Source organism: Centruroides vittatus, unplaced genomic scaffold (assembly GCF_030686945.1).
Source record: "Centruroides vittatus isolate TY-2023 unplaced genomic scaffold, ASM3068694v2 contig_749, whole genome shotgun sequence".
NCBI classification, from domain to species: Eukaryota; Metazoa; Arthropoda; class Arachnida; order Scorpiones; family Buthidae; genus Centruroides; species Centruroides vittatus.
In genome coordinates this window covers 5,764-33,355 of record NW_027122485.1, presented here as the reverse complement: position 1 = coordinate 33,355, position 27,592 = coordinate 5,764, and the positions used below count along the sequence as shown (strand labels likewise).

The 27,592-nt window shown below is 31.5% G+C and overlaps 1 protein-coding gene across 1 annotated transcript; it reads right to left on the bottom strand.

The window, feature by feature from the left end:
* Positions 1-691: 691 nt before the first annotated feature.
* Positions 692-24,645, bottom strand: LOC136981243 (ras-related protein Rab-24-like). Its single transcript, XM_067277522.1, has 6 exons — positions 24,353-24,645; positions 11,404-11,472; positions 5,682-5,828; positions 5,405-5,555; positions 5,227-5,286; positions 692-1,752 (listed from the first exon to the last, which is right to left on the bottom strand). The coding sequence occupies exons 1-6, from the start codon at positions 24,464-24,466 to the stop codon at positions 1,697-1,699; spliced, it is 597 nt and encodes a 198-aa protein (XP_067133623.1). The 5' UTR covers positions 24,467-24,645; the 3' UTR covers positions 692-1,696.
* Between the last annotated feature and the right edge of the window lie 2,947 nt (positions 24,646-27,592).

Below are 27,592 nucleotides of genomic sequence, written 5' to 3'. Positions count from 1 at the left end.
TTCTGTAAGAGCATAAACCTTTTCTAGCATTATGCCACATGATGGATATGACTTGCATGAAAATGGATTGAGACTTTATGAAGTAATTATAAACCTGGCATAACCTGTATAAACAAGATTTACAAATTTCATCTTAATTTTCTAACCATTATTTTCAATCAAAAAATATACTGAAAAATTTCAAACAGGTAGCACAAGTATGCAGTATAAGTGAGCAAATGTACTACCTCTATGATCCTGGGAAAATCTACAGTAATCTATTATAAAGCTATATTGGCTTTAATGACAAGAAATTTTTGAACAACAACTTCTTATAAAAAAAAATAAATACAAATACAATTGAAAGAAATCATCAAGCACATTGTCAGAAAAACCTGAAATCTCAAATGTAAGTCTCTTAGCTTAAAGTAATTAAACCTATAGCCATTAAACTTTTTACATTATTTTGTTACAAATATTTTATTTTGTGTCATCATCAATTCTTCTTTATTGTGTTTTCAATTTAATATTTTTATATTTAAATAACTAATTTTATACATATAGAACTATTTATTATGCAACAGAGGAGTTTATCCATGAAGGCAATCAGATGGAGGAACAAAATTTCATTGACTGAACTGGATCATCCGATTGTGATAATTAGTATCATTACACAAAAAAAAATGTGTACAATCTCACTTATTTCAGAAAATCACTCATATAATTATCATAATTTATTCAATAATCATTACAACAGTGTTTTGACAATTACTATATTTCAAACTCAAATATAACCAAAAATTTATTTTAATATGAAAATATTTATCATATAGCAAAAAAGTAAACAGGATAATTTGTGTTTTTATTATTAACAATTTGAAAAAAAATTCATCAAAGAATCAATTAAATACACAAATCTCCAATTAGAATGCGGGATAAAAATTTTTGCACACAAATTTTAGGATTACCAATACAAGAATTCAGTCTTTAGTTGCAGTATCACTAAATATTAGTCAATTCTACTCCTTGACCATAATGAGATTTCTGGAACATTTTCACGTTTTGCATTCTGAATGCTACATTCTCGGATATTAAAGTTTATTTTCTAATAACAACTGAAATTTTAGTATATAAAACTATGTAGACAGCTGCCACTCTTTGCTTCAATTTCAATAGGTCACAGTGTGAGCTCTGAATGAACATAATTATTCAACATTCCAAAATAATACAATTTGAACAGCTACAATTAAATGCAGTAATGTTATATTTGGGAGATCCCCAGTTTGTGTGATATGTGTAAAACATAATTTGGTGATGGTCCCAAATTCATATTTTTAAAAATTATTTTATGTTCAAATGTTTACAGGACAAACGACCTGCCAATCAATTTATGTTAAGCACAGTAAATATACACACAATAACTATTTACAGAAAAGGCAGGAAAAGATATAGTTGCTTTAAAAAAAAACTATTGATCATGAGAAGTACAACAGGCACTTTGTGTATAGCTGATATAAAATTTAAATAAACTGCAGGAAATTAAGTACCGACAACTAATTTTTCCTCTATACTGTATAGCATATTGTATCTTATTTATTAATGCATACAGTAATAATATGATACAAATGGAATATAATACACGGTTGAGGAAAGTTAAAATTCCCATATTTTGAAAATATTAATTCCCCAACATCTAAAATTATTTGGTCTATAAAGATTAATTACAACAATTCCACTGACTGGCCTTTTTCTCCTTTAAACTGAATGTATCATCTGTAAAATAAAAAGTATATAAAAATCATTTAAATAGTTCCAAATGTAATATATTGCATAAAACTACATCTACATTAGCCATATGGTGTCACTTATCTGCCTATTATAAGAAAACAGTATCTGCCTGTTATTAGAAAACAGGAGTTTTTACTGTTTCTGTCAAACATAATATAATGTAATATGTATTGTATTACAGTAGAGAGTCATTAATTGGAACCCCGGTAATCGGAACGATTTTCAGTCGGACTGTGTCGTGCTGAATCGAACATTTTTGATACTAGATTTACTTCTAAAGTATAATTTTCATGTTTTTATATTCTTCAATATATTTATTTTGCTTGTACAAAATGAAGAAATAATTTTTAACGATACGATAGCCTCGATTATTATTATAAAAATTTTCGTTAGGCTTAAAATCGACAAAAATTCAACACGAAGCGACATGCAACGAAGAAAAATTCAACACGAAGCAACATGCAACGGAGAAAAATTTGAACATCGGACAGGTTAATATATTTTTTCGTACATAATCGGTAATCAGAACAAATCACTAATCTGAACAACCCCAGTCCCCAATTGATTCCGATTTTCGACTCTCTACTGTATTTTGTTGTCGTCATTAATTAAATCTGTCTACTTTTTATACTTTATGTTTTTTTAAAACATTTTTTGATATCATATTCTGCAATATTTGATTACTAGTATATTTGGTTAACAGTGTAGTGGCACTTCTTAATGACATAAAAAGTAAGATGGACAAATTAATTAATTATTTTCATTTTTAATTATTTTCAATCAAAATTTCTATTGGTGAATGTTATTTCTGTTAGTGTATGGGACTACCTATGATGCACCTTTAGTTCTTTTGCCTGGAGAGCATGAAGGGTTTGGTAGATGAAGACATCATTACTACTGCACTACACCCATGATTCTTTTTGGTCCCTGTACTATTACATGTTTGTTCTCTCTCTCTCTGTATTGATCTCATGGAATAAACAAATGTATGACATTTATATGCTTTTTATCATTGCTGGCTCAAACCATCCACTACACTGACAAATAAAATAACAGAGGTTATGAATACAGGTAATGTCTTTGTACATTTTTGTTGAATTGGACACTGGATTAATCTGTGATTTAGTGGGATAATTGAAAGACACATGTGAAATGGAAAATTATCAAGAAGATATCTTCACAAAAGAAGTTTGCAACTTTCAAATATTGGATGGAGCATCTAATTGATCATTGTGGCAATTCAACATGAAAATGTTACTGAAAAAGACCTGTGGGCAGCAATTGAGGCACCCATAATAGAATATATACCCCCAAAATAGGCACCATATTCCTTGAATGAAAGAAGTTGTGATCGTTGGGCATTAGGAATGATAGCACTGTTGCTGACAGTTGTTTTCATTTTAATAATTTTGATTGCATAACAAAACCATTTCTGATTTTTGAAACTTTTTTCCCAGTTTATTAATATTTTATAGTATGGAAAATTTATTAAGAGACAAATTTAATAAATTTATACTTATGTACTGTACATGGATTTTACAGAATTTTTTAATAATAATTAATGGCTTTTCTCTTTTTTCAAAGCCATGAAGTTTTACAGTTATAAGTTAATAACAGACAGTTTGACAATGGTGTTTGGATAGTCAGTGGAATAAGGCTCATTCCACTTCTCACCATTGTCAAACTTCAGTAGTACTGGCAGTTGGGATCCATATTAAAGTTGATATCCAACATTCACTTTCTTGTTTCTGTACCATCTACCATATGGTGCAAAAACAAAAAAGTGATTGTCAATGAAATAATATGTGGTAAAACGACAGTCGCTAAATTTTGTCCTATGAATGTACTGATGAGAATCAGAAGGTTAGAATGCATATATGAGGATAGGAAGATCGAAATGCATGTATGAGGAAAATAACAAACAGTAATAGTTTTAAAGTTTTTTTACTATTGATTTATTGTTTTTAACATTTCACCTCAGATGAAGAGTCAGGAACAAGAGTACAAGACATAAAACTATAATAAAGTATTAGTTATCAAATTTTATATATTTTTAATATAATTTTAGTAATTTTTGTTATTGATTGGTATAATAGCTACTATTTCAGTTTCTTAAGTTGAAATGGTAAACATTTAGTTTTATATCAGTATGTATTGGGAATGTTAGCATTATGTTTTCATGAGATTTTGTTGATTTGTAAGAATAAAAGAGAATCAACTATGTTATCTTGATAAAAAGACAAAAAAGTGATGTCTTCAAAGAGAAAATTAGTGCTAGATTGTTTGCATGAAACAATTAGCAGCTATGGTCATTCATTTGCTGTACATTAAGAAAAGACAGACAGACACATCACAAATGCAGAATCTTCCTCATAAGATGCAAATATTGAAAAAAAATTGTCAGAAATCATATTAAGTGGAAAAACCTTAATTAATCTGGATTGTAGATCAGTCATAGAACATTTTTTGAGTGGTTCTATTAGCTATGAAAAGACAAAACATCTATTTGATCATTTTAATATATCAAGATCAATTATGTTAATCATTAAATGCTTCTGAAGGATAATTTTAAAACTTTTTGAAAATGCTCTGCATAATTTAAGAATTTTAAGTGAGGAGTTAAATTTAAGAGAAATCAAAAAATGCATGTTACTAAGATTTGTTGCATGCTTCTCAAAGCTGTGAGACAACAATTAGGTCAATTTTTAAAGTTATTAGTGAGGTTGAGGCTGAAGTTTTAAATGCGAAAACGTGTATGTTGGACGTTCAGCGCCGCTTTCCTGTAAAGCCTAAAAGTTTGACTATGGCATTTGGAATGTCGACCCTTATTCCACTGACTATCCAAACACCATTGTCGAACTTCTAGGCTTACAGGAAAGCGGCGCTGAATGTCCGACATACACGTTTTCGTGTTTAAAACTTTGGCCTCAACTTCACTATTATTAAAGAATAAGTATGTATGTGCAAGAACTGATAATTATTTTTATCTTTGGTTTGAAATAAAATAAATGGAAAATTTATTTTCATGAAAATATAATTTTATTTTTTGTCATATATATTTTCAATCCCCCAATCTTATTTTCTCCATATATCTCTTCTTGCAATATTTGCAACAGTTGGGGAAAATAACTCTTGCAAATATTAGACTTCTACTATATACTAAAATTACTGTAGCAATTCCATTTCTCTCTAATACCAAATTAGTTTATTTTAATACATGTATAAGGAAAAATGAATTAAACAATAATTTTATCATTACCACTCCACCATTATTTATTAGCAATGTCTATTATCTTGTAGGGCTTCCTTAATATTTTATATAACACAATTAAATTGTTTTTAATTATTGAAGTGCTAATATATTATGTTCATTTTATTATAGGTATAAGGAAAATACTTTATTTTTAGATTTAAACTGAAGAAAGTCAAATTTTCCAGTATATACAATTAGAAACTTACTTTCTCTGAGTACTTCTTTTTGCTTAGAAAACTCCATAGCAATGTCAAGAAACAATTCCTCTATAATGAAAAATATTCTATAATTTTTCTACAGTAAGTGTTTAACTAAAGAATGTATTTTATTAAAATGAAATTATATATATTATCAACATAACAGGTATTTATTAGATATACTTACGAACTCCTTCTCCACTTTTGCTAGATGTCTCATATATTTTGGTATTTATTTCATCAGCATAATCCGTTGTAGTATGATAATCTACACTCCTGGCATTACGATTCTCTCTAATTAAATCTTTCTTTGTTCCACATAAATATATTTTACAAGACTATTAAAAAACAATTGAATATTAATTTTGAACACAAAAAACTTACATTCAAATAATTTTTAATTTTATTAATTAATAAAGATAAACTAGAATTTATAAATTTCTTTGAAAGTTTTAGAATCTTACTTCTTCATGTTTTTTTAATTCATTAACCCAAAATTTTGCTCTCTCAAAACTACTTCCATCTGTCAGATCATAACAGACTATAGCTGCTTTGGCATCACGATAATACATTTTGCTCATTGCTTCATATCTTTCACTTCCTGCTGTATCCTGAAAAATTTATACACATTCACTTTTCATAAATGATACTTGAAGTGATATATAAATTCAGTTTACAATTTCCTAAGAAATACTATACTGTGTTAAATTTTATTTTAATATTTCTAAGATTCATTCAGGGTAGGGCTCCTCTTGCCGACAGCTTCCAGTAGTTGACCATCTAAGCCAAAATCTGTACATAATTAGTCCATCTGAACAGGTTTAGGCAAGCTATCTTCACAGGAAGCATCATAAGATGACCCCATTCTAAATGTCATATAAGAATAACAGGTTGTTTCACTCATGGGATGAGAAAAATTATTGCACAACACCTCTTCTGATAGTAGTTTTTGGTTTTAGTATATTGTAATGTTTTAGTTATATTATGTAACCAGTGCACTGTATATATACGGAAAATGTTTTAGTCTTGGTTTACTATTTACAGGGTTCCTATTCAAAGTTTTGTTTTAAATTCCATGACTTTCCCTGACCAACTTTGTACAAATTCCCTGACCCTCACATCCCTTATGGTATGGCACAATAACAAAATAAAACATCACATGACTTACTATGCACATATACTATTGCTTCTCCAACTTTTTAACTGGTTATTTTTCTAATTAATAGTTATATATTTTTTTATAATCAATAAATTAGTAAAATTAAAATAAAACAGACAGAATTATGACATGTCTTCTCTAAATTATTTTTATTTAATGAAACATTTTAGTTTATTAAATAAAAAGAATTTATCCTGTTATTAACTTATAACTGTAAAACTTCATGGCTTTGATTTAGATTGAAGTGCTTCCATACTATAAGAGATCAATAGACCAAGAACAACCCTAATCTGGTTAATATGACTTTACTTTTACAGTAACACATTTTTGGGTGTCAGCTTATATATGGACCATCTTTTTTCTCTTATTTCATAAAATATGGCTGGTTTTTGGGAATGAAAGATTGGACTATGAGTAGCAGATTAGGATATTTGTAGTGCACTAGGACAGTGGTCACCAACTGATAGTCCATAAAAAAATTTTGGTGGCCCATGGAGAAATTTGGAACTTGTTCAACTCAAGGTTATGCAAAGTATTACAAAAGAAATGCAAAATGCTTGGTTTCTTTTTCCTACTCATTGGGAGTTTATTTGAATCTAAAACCAAACACAAAAATAATAATGTAATCAATAAACAATAAATAATGTGAGTGCAATTGTTGTCCTTCTTGGAAGAGCCAAGAATTCATAAACTTATTTCAAACAAGCAGCAACAAACTTCACACTAATTTGTTATAATTAAAGAAGTGAATTTCATATTAATAAAATGAAATGGAACTTTAATGATTGTTATTCTATAAATGTATGTATCGTTTAAAAAATTTATGATAGTGGTCATGGGATTCAAAATTGAGTTTAATGGTCTGTGAGGTCAGAAAGGTTAGCAACAACTGCTCTAGGCCACTACTTTTGGGCAACTTACTACATTTTGGCACTTTAAAAATAATTTGAGTTACATTTCAAGAAATTCTGCTTTACATTTTATAAAACTATCTGGCAATGTGACCTCACCGGACACATGCTGTTTATCTGCAGTTTATTTATTATTATTATTATTATTAATAATAAATGAGCCACTCACATGCCAAATTGATTAACTCCACAAATCAAAATGTATAATAATTGAGAATATAAATTATTTTTTAAAATTCCTTTAAAACTTTAAATTTAAATAAACATTGCAGAATGTATTATTATATATCATTATATTAAAGCTATGCTTTAAATATTAAAATTAAATATATAAAATTATAGTAGATATATAAAATTAGTTATGTGAAAAATTTGAAAATAATGTTTGTATTAAGGATTTACAAATTGAGCTAATAGATTTGGCCTCTGAATGGCTCAATTATTAATTAACAAAAATAGTGTTCTGTGTAAGTAGCCAAATTCTGTTCTCTTATTTCCATATTCTACATTTGGTGTATTATAAAGAAATATGTAAATCTCGCATTGGATAAGTAAGTGTAATTCTAAGTCACAAATATTTTGTCCCTGAATTTCGAACTAATGAGGCTTTCCTAGTATTCTGTATTGTTCATGTATGTACTGTACCTTATTTAAGAATTTCCTGGCTGTGACACGTGTTTAATATAGCAGCTTTCTGCAGTGTGATATATGTGCTGTTGTGAAGTCCTAATGTTTCAAAATTTTTGTGTAGTTCATGTGAAAAAAAGGTATGTAGGGCATAATAAATATCTTATCCATTTTTCATAAATGCTTTATTTTGTGAGCAAGTTCTGAGTATTTACTAATTTTTTCAATATATCTATTTTGTATGTTGTAAATGTTTGGAATGATTATATGTGATTTTTTGTTTTGTTTGTCAATGAATGTGATTGGTTTGTTTATGGTTGGCTTGGTCATAATATACTTTGTGTGTGTTGTTTTCTATGACTATCTGGGTGTGTACAAGTTTGTGTTTGCATGCAAACTTTTGATGTATTATATTTACTGTTTGGTTATACAGTGGGTGATTGGATAACAAACACTTTTGCAAAAGATTTTTATGTTCAAACAATGAACACCTCACAGAAGAAGCAACGTAAAATACAGAATACTGATCAGTCTTCACTCATTTTCAGGCAACAATCTGAAAGTTTTCAGAGTGCAGATGTTGACATCGACACTCAACCCAGTATATACTGATCAGATAGTATTCCTCCAAACTTTGAAACTCTCCTTTGTAATTCCAGCCTTTTATTTTTCTGACAGAGAAACAATTCTTTTACAGTATTCGTGAGACTGTTGGGTGGGCACTCGTTAAGTTTTGCGTTGGTTTTTATTTTCAAAAGGTGAGAATATAATACCAAAGATAGAGAGTGGGACAAAAATGTCTGATGTTGCTGGGCAGTATGGCTTAAACAGGTCTACAGTAGGCCACAGTTCAATCTTATCTAAGAAAGATACAGTATAATCAAGAAGACTCAAGCAGCTAAAGGAGTAACAAAAATCTCATCTGAAAAATAAAGAACATCGAAGAGCTCATAATGGAACCTGAAACTGATCTGACAACAGAAGAATGCCAAGAACTCTTGAATGAAGAAAACCAAGAGACTCTGCGAGATATGTTTTCTTCTGAAAAAGAGGATTAATGCTGATATCTGCTATTAAAGATCTTTTGAAGAAGTGGGAGGATGTCAGAACAATGATCTTAGAATGGCATCCAAACCAGGGTGAAGTTAATATTCTCATGGATCTCTACAATTACAATGCTATTAATTACTTCTGAAAAATCCTGAAGAAAAGGGAAAAGCAATCGACATTAGACAGATTCTTTAACTCCCACAAATGCACAAATGGAAAAACATGACTAATAAAAATGCGAGACTGTATATATATACACAGTCTCGCATTTTTACATACATATATATATATATATATATGTATGTAAAAATATATATGTGTATATATATATATATATACATATATATTTTTACATACATATATATATGTATGTAAAAATGCGAGACTGTGTATATATATACAGTCTCGCATTTTTATTAGTCATGTTTTTCCATTATATATATATATATAATATATATATATATATTTTTTACACATATATGTATGTATGTATTTTTATTGTTACATAAAAATAAATGTAGTAAGAAAGTATATATTTCTTATTTTTGGGTCTCTAGAACGAATTAATCAAATTCCCATAAAAACCTATGGTTAATCGATAATCAGTTAATAAACAATTCGGATAGTGAATACCAAAGTCTTGGAACAGATTATGTTTGTTAACCGATCACCCACTGTGTTGATATAAGTAGTCAGTTTGTGTAAAAGCTTGCAACCTGATGTGATGCATTGTATAGTCTCATGTATGATGTGCTTTTCTGCAAATGTTCTATCTTTTAAAATTAGCTATTTATAGCTTTGGTATTTATGACCTTGGACCTATTCTGAGGTTTTCCGATAACAAGAGTGACACACAGGACATTTGATAAGTCTCCCTAGCGAAAGGCAGTTAACGAACCTTAGACAAATCGCTATTCTCTGCTCTACGTTAAGTGGATTTTTCTACAGGTAATTGGTCTACAGGCTTCTGGGTTCCATGCTATCGATAGCTGTTATGCTTTAACCAATCACAATTTACTTAACATTTTCTTCTTGTCACGTGACTGCAGCCTGCCATTTCCAAGCGAAGCACATGTTTTTAGTATTCTGTAGCCAATTTTTTTTGTGTTAAAATGTCATCAAAGAAGGGACAACGCAGACAGCAAACTACAACTTGTCAGTTTGAGATATTAGTTAAACTTCACCTCTAGCCAGGATAGGATTTAGGCATTTCGAGGCCCTTGAAATTCTGTGTGAGGCCCCCTACCAATACTTTACAATTTTAGAAATCAATCTTATTATTAATTTTAATAATAAATGTTTTATTGTTAAAAGGTATTTGCAATATATTATGAAATAAGGTACAATTTAAAAAAGGAAAACACGAAAAATGTTGTTTGTGATTTCTTGATCTTAAAAAAGCTACTAAAAGTTTAGAAAAGCTACCTATAAAAATCAAATAAATTTTATATTAAAAAGAAATCACTAGAAATGTAATATAAACAATATTGGTTATTAATATAATTAAATACTACACAAAATAAAAAGTAAAGTATAAGTAATAAGCAATGTCCAAGTAGACAGTAAAAGATAAAAGTAAAGTATATCTTATTGGTTTGTAAAAAAAAAAAATTTATTACAAAATTGAATTCAGTTTTCTTTCTTGTAGAAATTTTTGAGCTCCCTTCAAACTCGAAGTCCTAAGCAACAGCTTACATAGCTTTCTTGTAAATCCAGTCCTGGCTCTAGCTTTTCTCATAATTCATTTCACAAATGTAATAGTAATGGCAGACGACAAAGTCCTTTAAAGCGTGTATCACTCAGCCAAAAAGCATTCTATCGAAGACAAAAACCGAGATTTGTGACGCCCAATGCTAATTTTCTCTATCTCCAATTGCTCATGAAGTAATAATTTATAGAGTGGTCAGTGGCTCTATGAAGCGAGTTTCATAAACAGCAGATTGGAGTTTCAAATCTTGTTGGTATCAATGAGTTTTCCTCCCCTAAAACTAAAATTTCACTTATTCTTGGTATTTTTAAATTATATTGTCAGAGAGAAAAATTGGCTTATTTTTAGAAAACTATAAATGTACAATAAACAGGATAATAAAACAATAAAAATCCACATGTTTCAAGTAACAAGTCAATGTGAAAAGCAATTAAGAAATGCTACTTAACAAATTAACAAGTATTATTTTGGATATTTTGCTATTGTTAATAATTAAAAAATATGAAATTTAACAAATAAGCAACATCTATAAAATGAATTGAAAAATTTCTCAGAATTGTTTAAAGTAATGCACCCAGTCAATTTCCATTTGCTTTAAATTCCATTTTCTTAAAAGAGAGAATTTGTTGAGAAAGTGTTTGTGGATCATTTTGCTTGTGTTCTTTACAATAAAGCTATTTTATTTATTGATATGTAGTACTTTAGTAATACTGAATGCATAAAGTACTTACCCAGATACCTAGAATAATCTGTCTATTGTTTATCTCTACTGGCTTAGCGACATATGCTGCACCAATTGTCTAAAATCAAAAAATAACACTAATTATTAAGTAATGAAACACTAATGATCTTATTATAAATCATAATCTTCATTAAATATATTTTAAAAAATTTTCTCAAGTAATTTCATCTCTTCAATCAGTTTAATTTTGATAAAAAGAGAAATGATCATTTAAAATCAATACTATCCATATTACCAGTTTTATCAGCAATTTTTCTTAACATAAATGTTAAAAAATGATTAATTTCTTAATCTACTAAGAATAAATACACTTAATAAGTGTCATCACAGTTGAATGATGTTGAATTTATGGCAGAAGTTTCATTATACAATGCACAACATCTTACACTGCATTATTTTCAAAACAATCCTCTGCTGTAGCTACTTACTTCTGTCTGTATCCATACCACTTATCAAAGTAGTCCTAGAAGCTACTATTTTTAATGTTTTTATGGATTCTTGTTATTGTGGTTTCCACAACTATTGCTGATTTAAACCCAGAATTCTTCAGCTTTATCTATTTCCTAAATTGAAAGAGAAGTCTTTGGAGACAAGGTCAAGGAATAAAGATATTAAACTTCCTTAATCAAATATTCATTATCATAAACCACCAATGAAAGCTGACTTTAGAAGCAAACATCAACAAAAGACTTTAAAAAAATTTCCAGGACTATTTAGCCAAGTGTCGATGCTAGCTGCAGGACTTTGAACTTCTTTCAAGGTGGTTGTCTGTAAATAATTCATTCTTAATATAATAAAAGTTAGTAAAAATAAACTGAACTTTTATCATCACATATTATGCTTAAATAATAATAAAACAATGTTTAATTATTATGAGCAGCTAGAGAGATTAAGCACTAAATTCTCAAGAAACTGAACAGACATCAATTCATCAACAAATTTATTCATAATGAGGTTTTTAGAAGTCAAAAGTCCTGCACATGGTCAAAAGCAATGTGTCCCTAAAAACAAATATACTGTCATAAAAACTGCACTTAGTCTGTTCATAAAATCTCAAATTTATGAAATGCAACTTGCTCCAACACTGACTCCTAATGTAAGGTATCTTGTCTTCAATTCCCTCAATAGCAGTTCTGAAATTGTCCTTTCTGGCAAAAAACAATTTTTTAATGAGAAAAAGTTTAACCTGGATGATCCTGATGGATACAAGTTTTATTGGACTGATCAGATGAGTCTTATATGAATCATGTTTGTGGAGATTGATTACTGATGATTTGTGGTATTTTCTGTTACAATAGAACAGAAGCTTTGTGGGTGGTCATTTGAGATATAAATGATCCCAACAACTACTAGAAGATAGTCAGCTCTTAATTGAAAGCTTTAGGAGAAAAATTTATAGATAATGACTCTCAGCAGAACAATGCAAGATTTCATGCATCTAAGTCCAACAAAATTCTTTGAGAACATGGATGTAACCCTGCTAGACCACTCACTAAATCAACACTATTGAGAACCTTTTGGATGAATTGTCATGTTTAAGGTGCAAGTACAACATTACAACTCTATTCCTGAATTAACTAGTCACCCTGTGGGAACAAATCTTGAATAAACATATTCAAAAACTGATTGAGCCTATGTCTTTTATTTAGTCTTTTCATTCAGACTTTAATTGATTGAAGTTGTGATGAAAAATGAGCTAAAACTCACTATTGAGGCTGTTCTTGTGTGCAATTGCCAGGTAATATTTGATATCAAATGCAATTTTATTTTAGGAATTTTACAATCTATTCCAAAAATTCCTATGACTAGAATGTCATCACCTTTTACATATAGCACAATTTCTTGTTAAACTTTCTTGCTAATTTTGATGCAGACTGAATAAAAACTTGTTGAAGTACGAGGGCAGATCAAAAAGTAAGTTGCACTTCCAAGTTATGGCCATTTATTAAACCACCTATACAAAAGCAACATGGCTATGACAGCATACAATGTAAGTTCACTTTTTCACATAGTTCCCAAGAGACTGTAAACATTTCTCCAAACGGACAACCAACTTTTCAATTCTGGATGCATAGAAATCTCCTCCAGCGCTATGTAACCACCTGGAGACAGCTGCTTTCACCTCCTCACCGTTTCAGAATCATTGTCCACTGAGATCCTTTTTGAGGTGACTGAAAACATGAAAATCACATGGCGCTAAGTTGGAGCGGAGTATGGAGGGATGTTACCATACCTCCCACTTGAATCGCTGCAGCAGTTTGCACGTTTGGCAAGACCTTGTGAGGTGTTGCGTTATCGTGCATCAAAATCACACCAGCATTCAATTTCTCTTTAATTGCTTTACGCAACTGGTTCAACATTTGACAATAAGAAGCCGGGTTAATTGTCGTGCCTTTCGGCATAAATTCCACGTGCACCATACCCTCCATATCAAAGAACACTGTCGCCATAACCTTTCCTGAAGGTTGGTCCTTGACCTTCTTTTGTTGTGGTGATGAGATGTGCACCCATTCCATCGATGTTCTCTTCGTTTCAGGGGTGAAGTGGTGGACCCCTGTGATAATTCGCCGCGAAATCGTTGCCCTCTGCAGAATACTGTTGCAAAAATGCCAGTGAGGATTGGAAACGTCCCTTGTGATCATTGGTGAGAAGACGTCAGTGGCGTGCCATCATTGGAAGCGATGGAAGCGCCGATTCCACCTTCCAATGACTTTCCCTTGAATTTTATAAAATATAAATTTTCATATTTTAACGTACTTTGAATTAATTGAATTAATTAAAATTAATATTTTATTATAACTGCATTATGTATCTTTTACAAATTTCTATACTACATGTGAAAAAAAAAACGATAAGATTGCTATTGTATAGTCGAATAATTCGGTGGCGGAAGGAATGTCGAAACCGGGTCAGTCTCCAATCAGCCAGATTATATAGGCATTAGCACATGCGGTTTACAGTGCACCAACCTCACCCGGTTTAGCTGGTAGAAGCGACACACTCGTAAAGAGTACAGCTTTATATCCCGGAGCGGTTCTGAGCTGTTAGCTGCCTGCCTGTCAACTTCCAAGCAGCCAGATTATAGGCATTGGCGCATGCACTTTACATAGCACAAACGTCACAGTTTAGCTGGTAGAAGTGACACACGCGTAAAGAGTACGCGACTTTATATCCCGGAGCGGTTGTGGGCTGTTAGCCGCCTGCCAGATATTCGGCCACCCTCGCCCGATTATGTGAATAACGAGGAGACTAGATCAATGGCGGGCAACCCGCGGGCCAGCTACGGCTGGCGAAAAGTTTCTATCCGGCCCGCAAGATCTTTAATAGATTATTAAATTGGAAAAATAACTAATTAATAGTTATTTTTCCAATTCTTTGTAATTTTCAAAAACGATAAGAGAAATAAATGTAGTAATTAACTTTTTATTTATTTATTTCATATTTGCAGACTAAAAAAATTACGAGTCACAAGAAGGCGTCAATTAACTACTACGGCGCGGAAAAAAACGTAAAATTTATTCTGGCCCATGTTATAAAAAGGGTTGCCCACCCTAGACTAGATTTATAACGACCCAACCTATAGGAGTTTACTGGCACGTTTTTATGATAGTTCTGTATAGTTGACAGGAGTTTAAAAAAACTCCATTAAAATATTTGATATATTTATTCTGCGTTTATTCCGCTTTCCCATCTTATATTACTTACGGATTTCAATGTTAAACCGGTGATATTACGATTTAGTATGTCCCATCTGTAAGGGGATGCAAAAAAAAAGTGTACAATTCTAGTACAGTGTTAAAAATTAACTCTTACTTTGGCAGCATCATTTACAATCAAATTTAATGAATGAGACGTACAGTACAATGGTACAAAAAAAAAGCTCTAGAATTTATTTTCCTTAAATTTACGATTTATATATCCGTTGTCATAAAAATTTGCCTTTCCACTGTCTTCCCAAGACTACAGATATTCAGGTACAAAGTAACTGGTTTCGACTTATTTCTACTTAAGAAGTGACTAAATAATTAAGAGATTAGGGAATGGGGACATAAATAAAACCCTGTTGAAAGAGCCAGAATTTTACTTCAACAAAAGCTTAACAGAACCAATCACTCGCTCAGTACAGTGGGAAACTGATTTCCGTGTACACCTGGTATTAAAACGAATTAGTTAGAAAACGAATGACTATTAAGTTTAACATAGTTAGATTTTTACAGCTACGGTGAGAAACGTTTAAAATTTACAACAGCCCTGTGGCGTCCTTTGAGATATACTAGTGATGCGACAAAAGAGGCATTTGACATTGACCGGTATCGGCACCCTCGGGATTTGGCATGCACACACTCACTACACACCTACCTGGACCGTCACTAGTTCCATCCATTAGCTACTCGTATCAAGATATTTGACTAAGTGGATTGTTTTAAGATTTAAAAAGTAAAGAATATTTTATGTTATTTTTATGTACGTTTCTTTACAAAGCTATATTTTAATTATAATTTTCTTTAAAAGTATATTAATACAATCGAACAATACATTGTACCAGGTATGTATATCCACCGCACATTTTATTTCACCGAGTAAGTTTTTATAATTTATTTTTAATTTTAGCCCTTATATCGTGGCTAGCGATTCAGAATGTAATTGTGATATTAAAAATACATTTAGAGAAGTCTACAGTTTTTACTGGCTTATCGAACAAATGAATACGAATGGACCCTAGACCAGTGATTCTTAACAGGGGGCCGCGGCCCCTGGGGGTCCATAAGAAGTTTGCCGGGGGCCGCCAAATTATGCAAAATTTCCGTCAGAATATAATAAAAAGAAAATTGATGTATAATCCGAATATCGTATTGAAAAGTGAAATAAGAAAGATAAAGTTTTCCTATTTAGTTTTTATTTATTTATTTTGTATTTCTTCCTACATACAACTTTGTTAGTACAGAAGAAATAAATGTAAATATGCTACTTACACCGCAGTATTTACTTCTTTTATTCCAAAGCAATTTTAAGAAACTATTAATGCTTGGAATTTTAAAAATAATTAGGAAAAATAGTAGGCTTTGAAAATTTAAATATTTTTGCAAAAGTTATGCAAAATCCTTATCACAAGTGGGCGTTTTAGTTTTAGTTTAGTTTTAGCATCCACATTGGATCGATTTATCGACATGTTTCTTATTTTATTTTCTGTTAAAAATTAATGAGTTTTCAAGTTTAATTGTGAAGTTTGAATGTTATTTAAATAGATAATGAAATAATAAAGTTATGATTTACATTTATTATATAAAAAATAAAGCAATAATAAAAAAATCAATTTATTATAGATAAATTATCAAATTATCAAATATAAATTATTATTAAAATATGGGGGTCACAAAAAAATTATGAAATATTTGGTGGGCGGCGATTATAAAAAGGTTAAGAACCACTGCCCTAGACCATCACTGACGCGCAATTAACTGATTGCCCCTGGAAGTCGGCTTCTTACAGAAACACAGCTTCCCTGTCATCAAATGTCACGGCATGCACTGGAAAGACGTGGGACTCATCCTTGACACAGTTTATGAAATCCAAGGTCCTTGTGAACAGTGGAGAACATACTGCCATACGAAATGTTCAGCATGCTGGCAATTTCCCACAGTTTTATGCGTGATTCTCTCTAATGATTGCATTCACACAGTCAACATTTGCAACGGTACTGGATGTTACGGGCCTGCCTTCGCAATATTCATCCGTAACATCCGTGCGTCCAGCTTCAAATTGTTGACACCACTTTACAATACCTTGCCGAGAAATTGCACGCTCACCATATACAGCAGTGATTTCACAATGAATGTCTGTGCAATTAATCAGTTTGGCCCATAGAAATCTGATTGTTGCACGCACCTCCAATGTGGAGTGAACATCCAGTTGACACATCACTGATCCTAGCGGGTTATCCACACACAACAAGACGGAAACCACACCAACCTTCTTATCGGACATCTGAGCAGTTACTGTCCCTTTATCCGCATTGCCCAAGATTACAACACACAGCGCGCTCTTGCGGCAAGTTAGTGCAACTTACTTTTTGATCTGCCTACGTATTAAAGAAAGTCTATGCATGATATTATTTCGAGACAAAGTTTAGATGAATTACAAAAGATATATTTGTATGAAATTTTTGTAATATATATGTTATGGACAAAGTGATTAATATGGGCATTATGAATAATAACCAACAAAATCGGGCACTGTAATAAATTTCAATAATTTATCAAATTGACCAGTCTTTATGAATACTGCTACCATCTAGTCGGGCAAAGTGATAATACGTTGAGGAATGATCATCCAATATACGCTAGCCAATCAGAACTTACATCTTAGTTGCGCATGTGTATTGCATTTAGTACTGAATTTTAAATTTATGTGACCAGTAGTTAATCTTTCTTCTTTGACAAAAGTAACAATCACGAAGGAATCATTAAGTGAAATGAATAATAGCTTCAACAACCAATTAAACGAGTTAATAGCAGAAAAAGGTGAGAACAATCAAATTTTTACAAAATCAGGTATTTGTCAATGATACAAAAAGTTAAAGAGTCAAGAGTGAAAGTTACTTCTAAGTTAGTGGAAGAATATCAGTTAATAGTACAGTAGAGAGTCGTTAATCCGAATCAATTGGGGACTGGGGTTGTTCGGATTACTGATTATGTACAAAAAAATATATTAACCTGTTTGATGTTCAAATTTTTCTCCGTTGCGTGTCGCTTCGTGTTGAATTTTCGTCAATTTTAAGCCTAACGAAAATTTTTATAATAATAATCGAGGCTATTGTATCATTAAAAATTATTTCTTTATTTTGTACAAACAAAATAAATATATTGAAGAATATAAAAACATGAAAATTATACTTTAGAAGTAAATCTAGTATCAAAAACGTTTGATTCAGCACGACACAGTCAGACTGAAAATCGTTCGGATAACCAGCAATTCGGATTTCCGACTCTCTACTGTACTTTGAAATAATTCACAAAAAATAAATACAGTAGAGCATCGTTTATCCGAAAGCCGGTCAACCGAAAGCTTTCCAGTCGGACTGTGTCGTGCTGAATCGAACATTTTTGATACTAGATTAACTTCTAAAGTATAATTTTTTTGTTTTTATATTTTTCAATATATTTATTTTGTTTGTACAAAATAAAGAAATAATTTTTAATGATACAATAGCCTCGATTATTATTATAAAAATTTTCGTTAGGCTTAAAATCGACAAAAATTCAATGCACAGCGACACGCAATGGAGAAAAATTTCAACATGAGATAGGTTAATATATTTTTTTGTACATAATCAGTTATCTGAACAACCCCAGTCCCCAATTGATTCGGATAAACGATGCTCTACTGTATTTCTAAATAAAATAAGTGGAGTTTTTTTCTAATCAAATTTAAAATTCGGTACTAAACACGATATGCACACGAATGATCACTCCTCAACTTATTATTATCACTTTGCAGTGCTATCACTAGGTGATAGCAGTATTCATAATGACTGGTCAATTTGATAAATTAATCAATATTTATCACACTGCACGCCCTTTTTGGTCATTATTCATAATGCCCGATTAATCACTTTGTCCATAACATATGTACACACAGAATTCAAAGATGAATATTAGGCATACAAGTTGATTACAGTCGTATCTAAAACTATGATACTATTACTCAAGCATTACACTTATCAAAAATACAAACTATTTTAGTAGTTATTTTAAAAGTTTGCAAAGTGGTAAGTACAGAATTGAAAGCATAACTGTCTTTTCATATTCATACACTTAAATACAAATGGAAAAAGAATTTCCATTTATAATTTTTCTATTTGTTCTTTCCCTGCATCTGATGAATATGTATTTTCTTCAAAGTACTTGTTAATATTTTATTTTTGTGTTTTATATTATTTCAGTTATATTAACACCATAAAACAGTTATACACTCAAATCATAATTGTAAAGTTTCATGTGCCTTCCCATGTTCTTAAGTGCAAATAAGGTAGGGGCTCTTATTGCCGACTACTTCTAGTAGTCCACCATATATCCTGAAATCCGTACATAATTAGTCCATCTGAACAGGTTTAGGCAAGTTATCTTCACAGGGACCATCATTAGAGGATCCCATTCTTAATGAAATGTAAGAATAACAGGTTGCCTCACTCATGGAGATAGGAAAAACTATTGTGCAACACCACTTCTGGTATTATAAGGTCTTTAAAAGTTAAAAGGTTCTGTGTGTAAGATGCATATTTTCTACAAAATGCCTATTATCGAGCTTGCTTAATTGTTTCTCTGGATTATAAACTATCAAAGCACCTGTTATAGCTAATAATTTGCATCAATTCTGATCTAATATGTAAAAAATGAGAATGTCGACTACTGATTATACTGGCTCCATAAATTCACATGTTTGACCACGCTGGTCGAGTACTGGAGTTTGTAACTTTTTTCTTGACATGTGTCCACGACTGAAAATGCATGTCAGATCTCTCTTTCACAGTGATCACATTTGTGAGTCTCTCAACGAAGAAAAATTCAGTTATCGACCCCCATAAACAGTCGTGCAACTATGCTGGTTGCAGTGATCAACCTTTGATGCACACTGGCTTACTTCTGTTATATTTTTCTGTTATAAACAGCTGAGAAAGTAAAAATGACATCATTGTTTTATGTCTGTAACATCTAAAACAGGCTGAAAACTTTTGGTGCCTACCTCATAAGTCTTTACTTCTAACTTTCCAGAATAAAAATGAAATTCAATAATATAGAAAATTATTCTAAAAGTAGAGATCTGACTCGCAAATTAATTTACAGTATAAAATGATACAGCTTAAATTGATGATTAATGAGGATATTTATTAATAAGTGTTCAATAAATTCATTAATAAATCATTCTTTTATAAAAAATATTTGGAAATGAATATATTGAAAACTCAAAATTTTTAAAATCTGTATACTCAAACTGCTTCAATTAACAAAAAATTATGGATTTAATAAAAAGTAAACCTATATGCATTGTTTGAAGTAACTAAAGAAGTGAAACTCATTTATTTTTGGTATGATTATAATCAATTGAATTTCTTTGTTACATAAAATTATGTTTAAACTTAAACATAACTGCAATAAAAAATTATATGAGAACTTCAACATTAAAAAATTACATAAAAAGTGTGTTTATTCTCCACAGTCAACATTCAGTAAGTTAATTAAATTACATAAGAATTGCATTCTAAGTCAATCATTTTGCATAATGAGAAGAATTTTGCCATTTTAAATAAATGTTTATGCATTTGAAGGAAAAAGAATGAATAGTTAGAAACAAAGATGAAAAGGGATGATTGTTGCATTTAATTTTTGTTGTATGTTTGAAAACTAAAGAAATGTTTCTGTAAATTCAAATAAATGTTGGTTAAGAAAAGTTGTGTTAATATGAATTGTAATTATATGAATCTTTTCCAAAGTTGTTACACTAAGACAATAGTTGAAAAATTTAAACTATCTGCAAAGTGTTCAATGTAACAAATTTTCATCAGCTGGTATTGTCCAAATGATTTGACATAAACAAGCATTAATGGCCAAAGAACATAACAAATGCTCTTCTTCTAAAACAGGGGTGTCCAACCTTTTTGTTTCTTTGGGCCACATTGGAAGAAGTCATGGAGTTTTGGGCCATAACTATATTATACATACTTGTGGTCCAATCCTTAAATATACAAGTCTATTTAAGGATTAACATGTCTAGATTATAGTAATAAGTATTAACACTTTATCACAAAAAGGATATTTTAAAAAATTACTTCTACACACACTTTTAATTTTTACTTAGAAATAGACAAATTCATTTATTATAAAGGAATTTATAATAAATGACAGACAAAAATTTATTTGTAAAACACAAATATTTGTTTTATTTGGGTCTCTAATTAATAATAATAAAAAAAAAACGAAACACCATTTTAAAGTGCATTTTTATTCGACTAATATAGTTATAAATAATATGTAGCCCAAAAAGTAAGACACTTTGCCAAATATTTTTTACGCCAAACTAAAAACGGGTAGCCAAATCTTGTAACACTGGAAGGAATGCTAAATAAAGCTGGAATTGGGACTCAAAAGATTATAGACCCAAATTCGGGGAAAGGAGAGAAAGGATAAAAGATAAAGTTAGAAAGGTTGGAAAATTAAGGGTCAATATTTGCAATAACAGAAGGTCTATTTAACCTTTTTCACTACTTTTTATCTTTTGGTCTTTCTCTCCTTTCCTCGAATTTGGGTTTATAATCCTTTGAGTCAAAACTCCAGCTTTATTTAGTATTTCTTCCTCATTCACACATTTCCAAGTATTTGAAAATATTTACTTTCCACTCAAAAGTAAAATATGTATAAAGGTTTATGGCTTTGTGAAACTTCTTTTTTGAATTTATGCCATTGAAATAAAAAAAATTTGTCGGTTTTGTTTACACATTTATTGGGCCATATTGAAACTTGCCTTGGGCCGCACGCGGTCTGTGAGCTGTGGGTTGGACACCCGTTGTAAAAGAAAATTACTACTGGTACACATATATGGTAACTAAAACTAAAGTTCTGTTTTAATAAAAATGTAACAATAAATAAAACATCTTTAATATTAGTAATTAATTATTTTTTCTTTACAAATGTATAAATATTTATATTGTAGCATTTATAATACTGTATTTTCCAATTTTTTTTTATATGTTCATATGAACTTCCTTCCCTATTTCTTCTTTTGGATTTAGTGTCAGTTGCTAAATGATGCCTTTTAGTAACCACATTTTTACTTTTCTCTTTACAAAATATTATCATTGCTGCTTCTCCACACCTTGTTTCTTGATAAAAATGTAGTGAAGGCAGACATTTTAGTCAGTCATCAAAAGATGGTCCCTGACTAAAGAGGGAGTCTCCACTCCATTTGCCTTTTATGTTTGTTCCAATTGGTTCACAGCATTCATTGTAACTGACAGAATGGCACAGCCAACCCGTAACATATAAAGCTACCACCAAACAAAGCCGAAATTATCGGGCTGGAAACGGTTATATTAATTATAAATTACAAGATAATTTGCTATTAGAGGTGGTAGCTTTATATGTTACGAGTTGGCTGCTGTTGTTTATTTGTATATATACACCTTGCCGGGCTTGTGATGGCTGGTTGAGTGCCTTGGGAGGACGTGGGCACTTGATGTGTCCCCAGCCGGCATTGTAATGGTTGTCGATGGTCGTAGCTTATGTTTAGATATACTGGAAGGGGAGATCAGACTGAAGGTCCGGGTAGCATAACTGGTAACGTGTCTGCACGGTAAGCAGGAGTTGCGGGTTCGAGTCCCGCTTTAGACCGATTCTTTTTTTCCAGTTCAGTCTAAATTATTTAATTAAATTATAATTATTAAATTTAGCAAGAGATGGCACCTAACGCCACACACTAATAGCAAATTATCTTGTAATTTATAATTAATATAGCCGTTTCCAGCCCGATAATTTCAGCTTTGGTTGGTGGTAGCTTCATCTCATTCATTTTTGATTCTACATGTGGATAAGAAGTCTGGTGACTGGCATGATGCCAGTCACCAGACTTCTTATCCACATGTAGAATTTTTTTCACTGAGTAATGCCTGTCCTAAGTACTGGCTATCAATACATTTATACTATTTTCTAGTATGGCATAAAAGCACACTCTAGCCAGAAAATAGCCCGAAATGTAACTATAATGCATGCATAATTTTGAATCAATGAATGTATTTTGAATAGCACATACCAATTTCTCTTTAAAACTGAATTTCAAATAAGTATAATTTGACCCATTATATAATTCTAGAATGGAGAAAACTAAGATAATCATTAGAAAGCAATATATAATTAGTTCTATAAATTTTAAAATACATCAGTTATTAATGGATTTTAAATAAAATTGTTTAATTATAATTTATAAATGAATATTATCTCTATTATTTAACTAAGAACAAATGCATAAATTGACATTGTGATTCATTTACAGTATCTACAGTACTTATAACTATAGTAATTACTTGAACTAATTTTAAATTTTCTCCTCTAATTATTTTAGTTTAAAAATGGAAGAATTGCACAGGAAAATGTTCTGGAGAACTTTTGTAAAGTAATAGAACTCAAAATTGTGTACATTAATAATTGTTAATATTAAAATTATTTAATGATGTCAAATGTGAATTTTGTTTGGCTTAGTATTATACTTCCCTATGTTTTTTTTTAAATGCTAATATTAAGAAATTCAGTAATTTCAGAAATTAGAAATGTTTTCCAATAGTATGTATTTGAATATATTTTCAATTTTTAAATAAAAAAAATAGATAGAAACTGAACAAACAAAATAAAAGAATTGCACAAGGAAATAAAATAAATATTGACATCATCTCAGTCTATGAATAATTTTCATATCCTTTCGATACTTCAGTTTTTAATTGTTCCTTGTGTATACTACCCTTACATTTAAACTCATACATAACATGTTTATATTAAAATATCACGCTCGGATAACCGTTACACATTCTTTATCATGTATTAATGGATAAATTTTAAAAAATCCACCTAATAAAATTACTGTAAATTGAACTTCAAAAAGCAAATGGAAACACTAATTCACTTCAATCTTCTCAGTTTACATGTGATATATGAAATTGACACAAACCTGTTGCTATGTTTTAATTGTAAGAGAAAAACCTTTTATTGTTGAATATATGATTCATTGTTTAAATACAAACTTTAGGAATCATTTTCTGAATTAAAGATATAAGTCTTTATTAATTAACACAGTATTCGGGTGTGAAGTTTCAATTTGATTTTCCATATAATGTTATGTAGCATGGGTAAAACAAGTATTTATGGCATTGGAATTAGTATTATGTATTTACTTACGTTTTGATAGACTGAACAACCGCTGAAACGATCGTATACATAACGTTCGACTAAACTTGTTTTTCCTCCATATTCCTTCCCTAGAAGAACCACTTTCATGTCAACACGGCTCATTTTTATTTTAGATTTTGTGCGATACAGACGATATATTATAAAACCGTTTCCTATAAGTATTCATTCGTGGTACATTTTATCTAATTAACAACGCAGACGTTACTAGTTCAATGTACGCGATAAGATACGAACCAAAATTGCGTCATGGCCATTTTCTTACATAGATACAGATTGGCCAATTATATCGGACTAAACTGACAGTGACCTCACGATTAATCAAGTTCATCCGTATGACGTATTTTTAATGGTCAAAAACGTTTTCATAAGTTATAATTTTTATGTGCGTTTTATTAATATAAATTTAATAAATATCGTTAATATTATTTTAAAATATATCTATACTTTCTTCTGAAAATAATTAAGTAAATAAACACGTGACGTTGACGTTGCTGAAGATATTGATAATTTAAAGAGTAAAGCTGTCCGAAATGCATATTTAATAAGATAAAACAGCCAAAAAAAAAAAAGGTCTTTTTGGTGTCCAAGTGAAAACATTTTGCAAAAGATGTGATAACTCTTCGGATTAGAAGTCGATGCTTAATAACCATTAGCGAGGTTGCGGCCGACGTTTTTAACACCAAAACATGTATGTCGGACGTTCAGCGACGCCTTCCTGTAAGCCTAGAAGTTTGACAATGGCGTTTGGAACGTCAGTGAATCATGCTCGACGTTCCAAATGCCCTTGCCAAACTTCTAGGCTTACAGGAATGCGGCGCTGAAACACGTTTTCGCGTTGAAAACGTCGGTCTCAATCTCGCTATTAAATTTCAAAATAAAGTATAGAGAGGTTGCGGCCGAAGTTCAAACGTTAAACTTGTACGGCAATCAGAAGTACACGTTTGGCGTTTGAACTCAAAGTAAAATACGTTGCACCACACGTTTACATCACGCACTATCTCATGGGATATTGTTGGAAAATGGCGAAAACGTTTAACAACGACGAATGTTACTAGCGAAGGTAAATAAACAAATTAACTATTTTAAAGTATTTATACGATGTTTAATAACACTAAATAATTATTTTTATTAGCGTTGTGTCTCCTACCGTACGATAGGACGATAGGACTACCTCATACTTTTGTTGAGGGAAGTATTGGTTTATATAAATCCGAAAGCAGCTCGGGAAATTATTTTTAGAAAATTTACAAACCTATTACGCTATTGATGGTAGAAGATGCCGCGAAAAAACAAATTTACTCTTACAGAATTACGATAAGCTATTATGAAATATATGTAAATTCAATAGGCACTTCACATCACTTGCAAAATAATTGAATAATTAAATAATTTCTGGATTAAAATCGTCTGTTTCTTTACATTATTATTCATAAATGCTTAAATAATCATTATTTTAACAAAATACGTCATTAATTTTAACTTCAAACACAAAAAAATGAAGAAGTTTAAGCCGAACTTCTACTCGCCATGCTAGACGCAGCGAACGCCATTATCTACCTTCTAGAATTGCCAGATGACGGCGCTCGACGTCCGACGTTCACGTTTTGGGCTGAAAACGTCGGCCGCAACCTCTCTAATATCTTTGAAATTTGTTCGGGAAAGCTTCATTGTGTCACTATGTCGTTAAAGCAAGTTCGTAAAATACAATCAATAATAAAAAGTTCATAGTATGGCATCGAAGTGTTAAGCTTATCTTCACCAAAAAAAAAAAAAAAAAATCCATGAAAAGATTTGACTCATATCGGGTGCCATGATTTTTATTTGTCGCAAAAATTTGTTTAACGAGTAATTCCCGTATGTTTTCTTTAAATATCAATTGTTTTTTTTGAGTAATTAATTTTTTCATTGCTTTTCTATTGGGGACCCATCACTGGCCAAGCAGTTCGGTTCCCTGAACACTGTGAGTTCGGTCGTGGGTTCGAGCCTGGCCAGGACGGGCTGATGACTGAAGTTCTCCGGGTTTTCTCCACAACTGTAACGCCTGAATACTGAATAGGGGCCAGTTACCCTTAAACAGACCTCCCGAAAGGCATTCCACCTAGCATTCCGCCCAAGTGTTGCGTTGCCGTAACTTAACAAAACAAACTGAGAAAGCATTATATGCCTGACCTTGGTTTCTGCCTCTTATTGGACGGTCACATCAAACTGATATGAGTGGCAGTATCGCTACAAGAGCGATGCACCCAGACTAGAGAGCCTCGCACTTGCAATGACACTGCCAAATCCAACTTTTACCGTTTTTCTGTGAAAAATGTGAGGCAACTCACATTTTTATCAAGTTAAGACTTTGCCAGACCGAGCCAAAGCTTTGCATACCATCTGGCATTTGTCGGCGTACCAGGATTGGCACGCGTGTCATAGTTTGAAAAACACGACTTTATACCATTCGCGTGGAGTGATTGCGCGTCATGAGGTTATGAAAAGTGGTGCAGAGAACTTGGATAGGTGTAAGCATTTCCTACTCCATAATTCTATCGTGCTGTGGGTTTTGGTGTTGTATGGGTAGGTTTTAATCTGAATAGATTATTCTCTTCACGTGCTAATTCTCTAATGAGAGATTATTTAACTTTTTCCCTGGAGATTTTTAACTGTTTAGAAATTTGACTGATCTTTGTGCCGAAAACAGATTCCTTCCAGGTTACCCTTTCCAACTTTATTAGTCTTCTGAAGACCGAAGGAGGGAAAGAGAAGCACTTTTTGGTGAGAAGTCACCAAAAAGTGCCTATCTCAGTGTCTATCATTTTGACCCACTTTTAGCACAATTTCGGAGCGAAATTTCGATGTTGGCTTTCCTCGACAATAGTGTAGGAGCACGGCATTTTTAAACATTTCGGTTTTGACATCACTGTGAGATTGCCGATAGAAGACACGATGGTCAAGACGGACAAGTGGTCAAGAGGATTAAAAGTGGGTGCGATCGGCACTGAGAGACTCAACGGTTTCAAGAACAGTTAGTTGACAGGAATGAAGCTTGCAGGATTTTCGCGATCTTTGAAGTTCTAAATCGGTCTGTTGGTCTTCCTCTTCTTTCTAAGATAGTCCCAAATGAAGGAGTTTCCCTGGTTCTTAAGTGAGAGTTCCTTCGATGTCCCGACGGCTCTGGGTGACGCGGTCGATTTCAGGTAATGGGAAGATGCCGAGCCGAAGAAGGGAGATGGAGACAAAGAT

Bases quoted from the DNA above. Each gene is read 5' to 3' on its own strand.
- LOC136981243 (XM_067277522.1), bottom strand. From the start codon at position 24,466: ATGAGCCGTGTTGACATGAAAGTGGTTCTTCTAGGGAAGGAATATGGA. The intron at 5,829-11,403 runs GTAAGTACTTTA...TAAATTTTTCAG, and splicing joins AGATTATTCTAGGTATCTGG to GATACAGCAGGAAGTGAAAG. The intron at 1,753-5,226 runs GTAAGTTTCTAA...TTTATTTTACAG, and splicing joins AAAAGAAGTACTCAGAGAAA to ATGATACATTCAGTTTAAAG.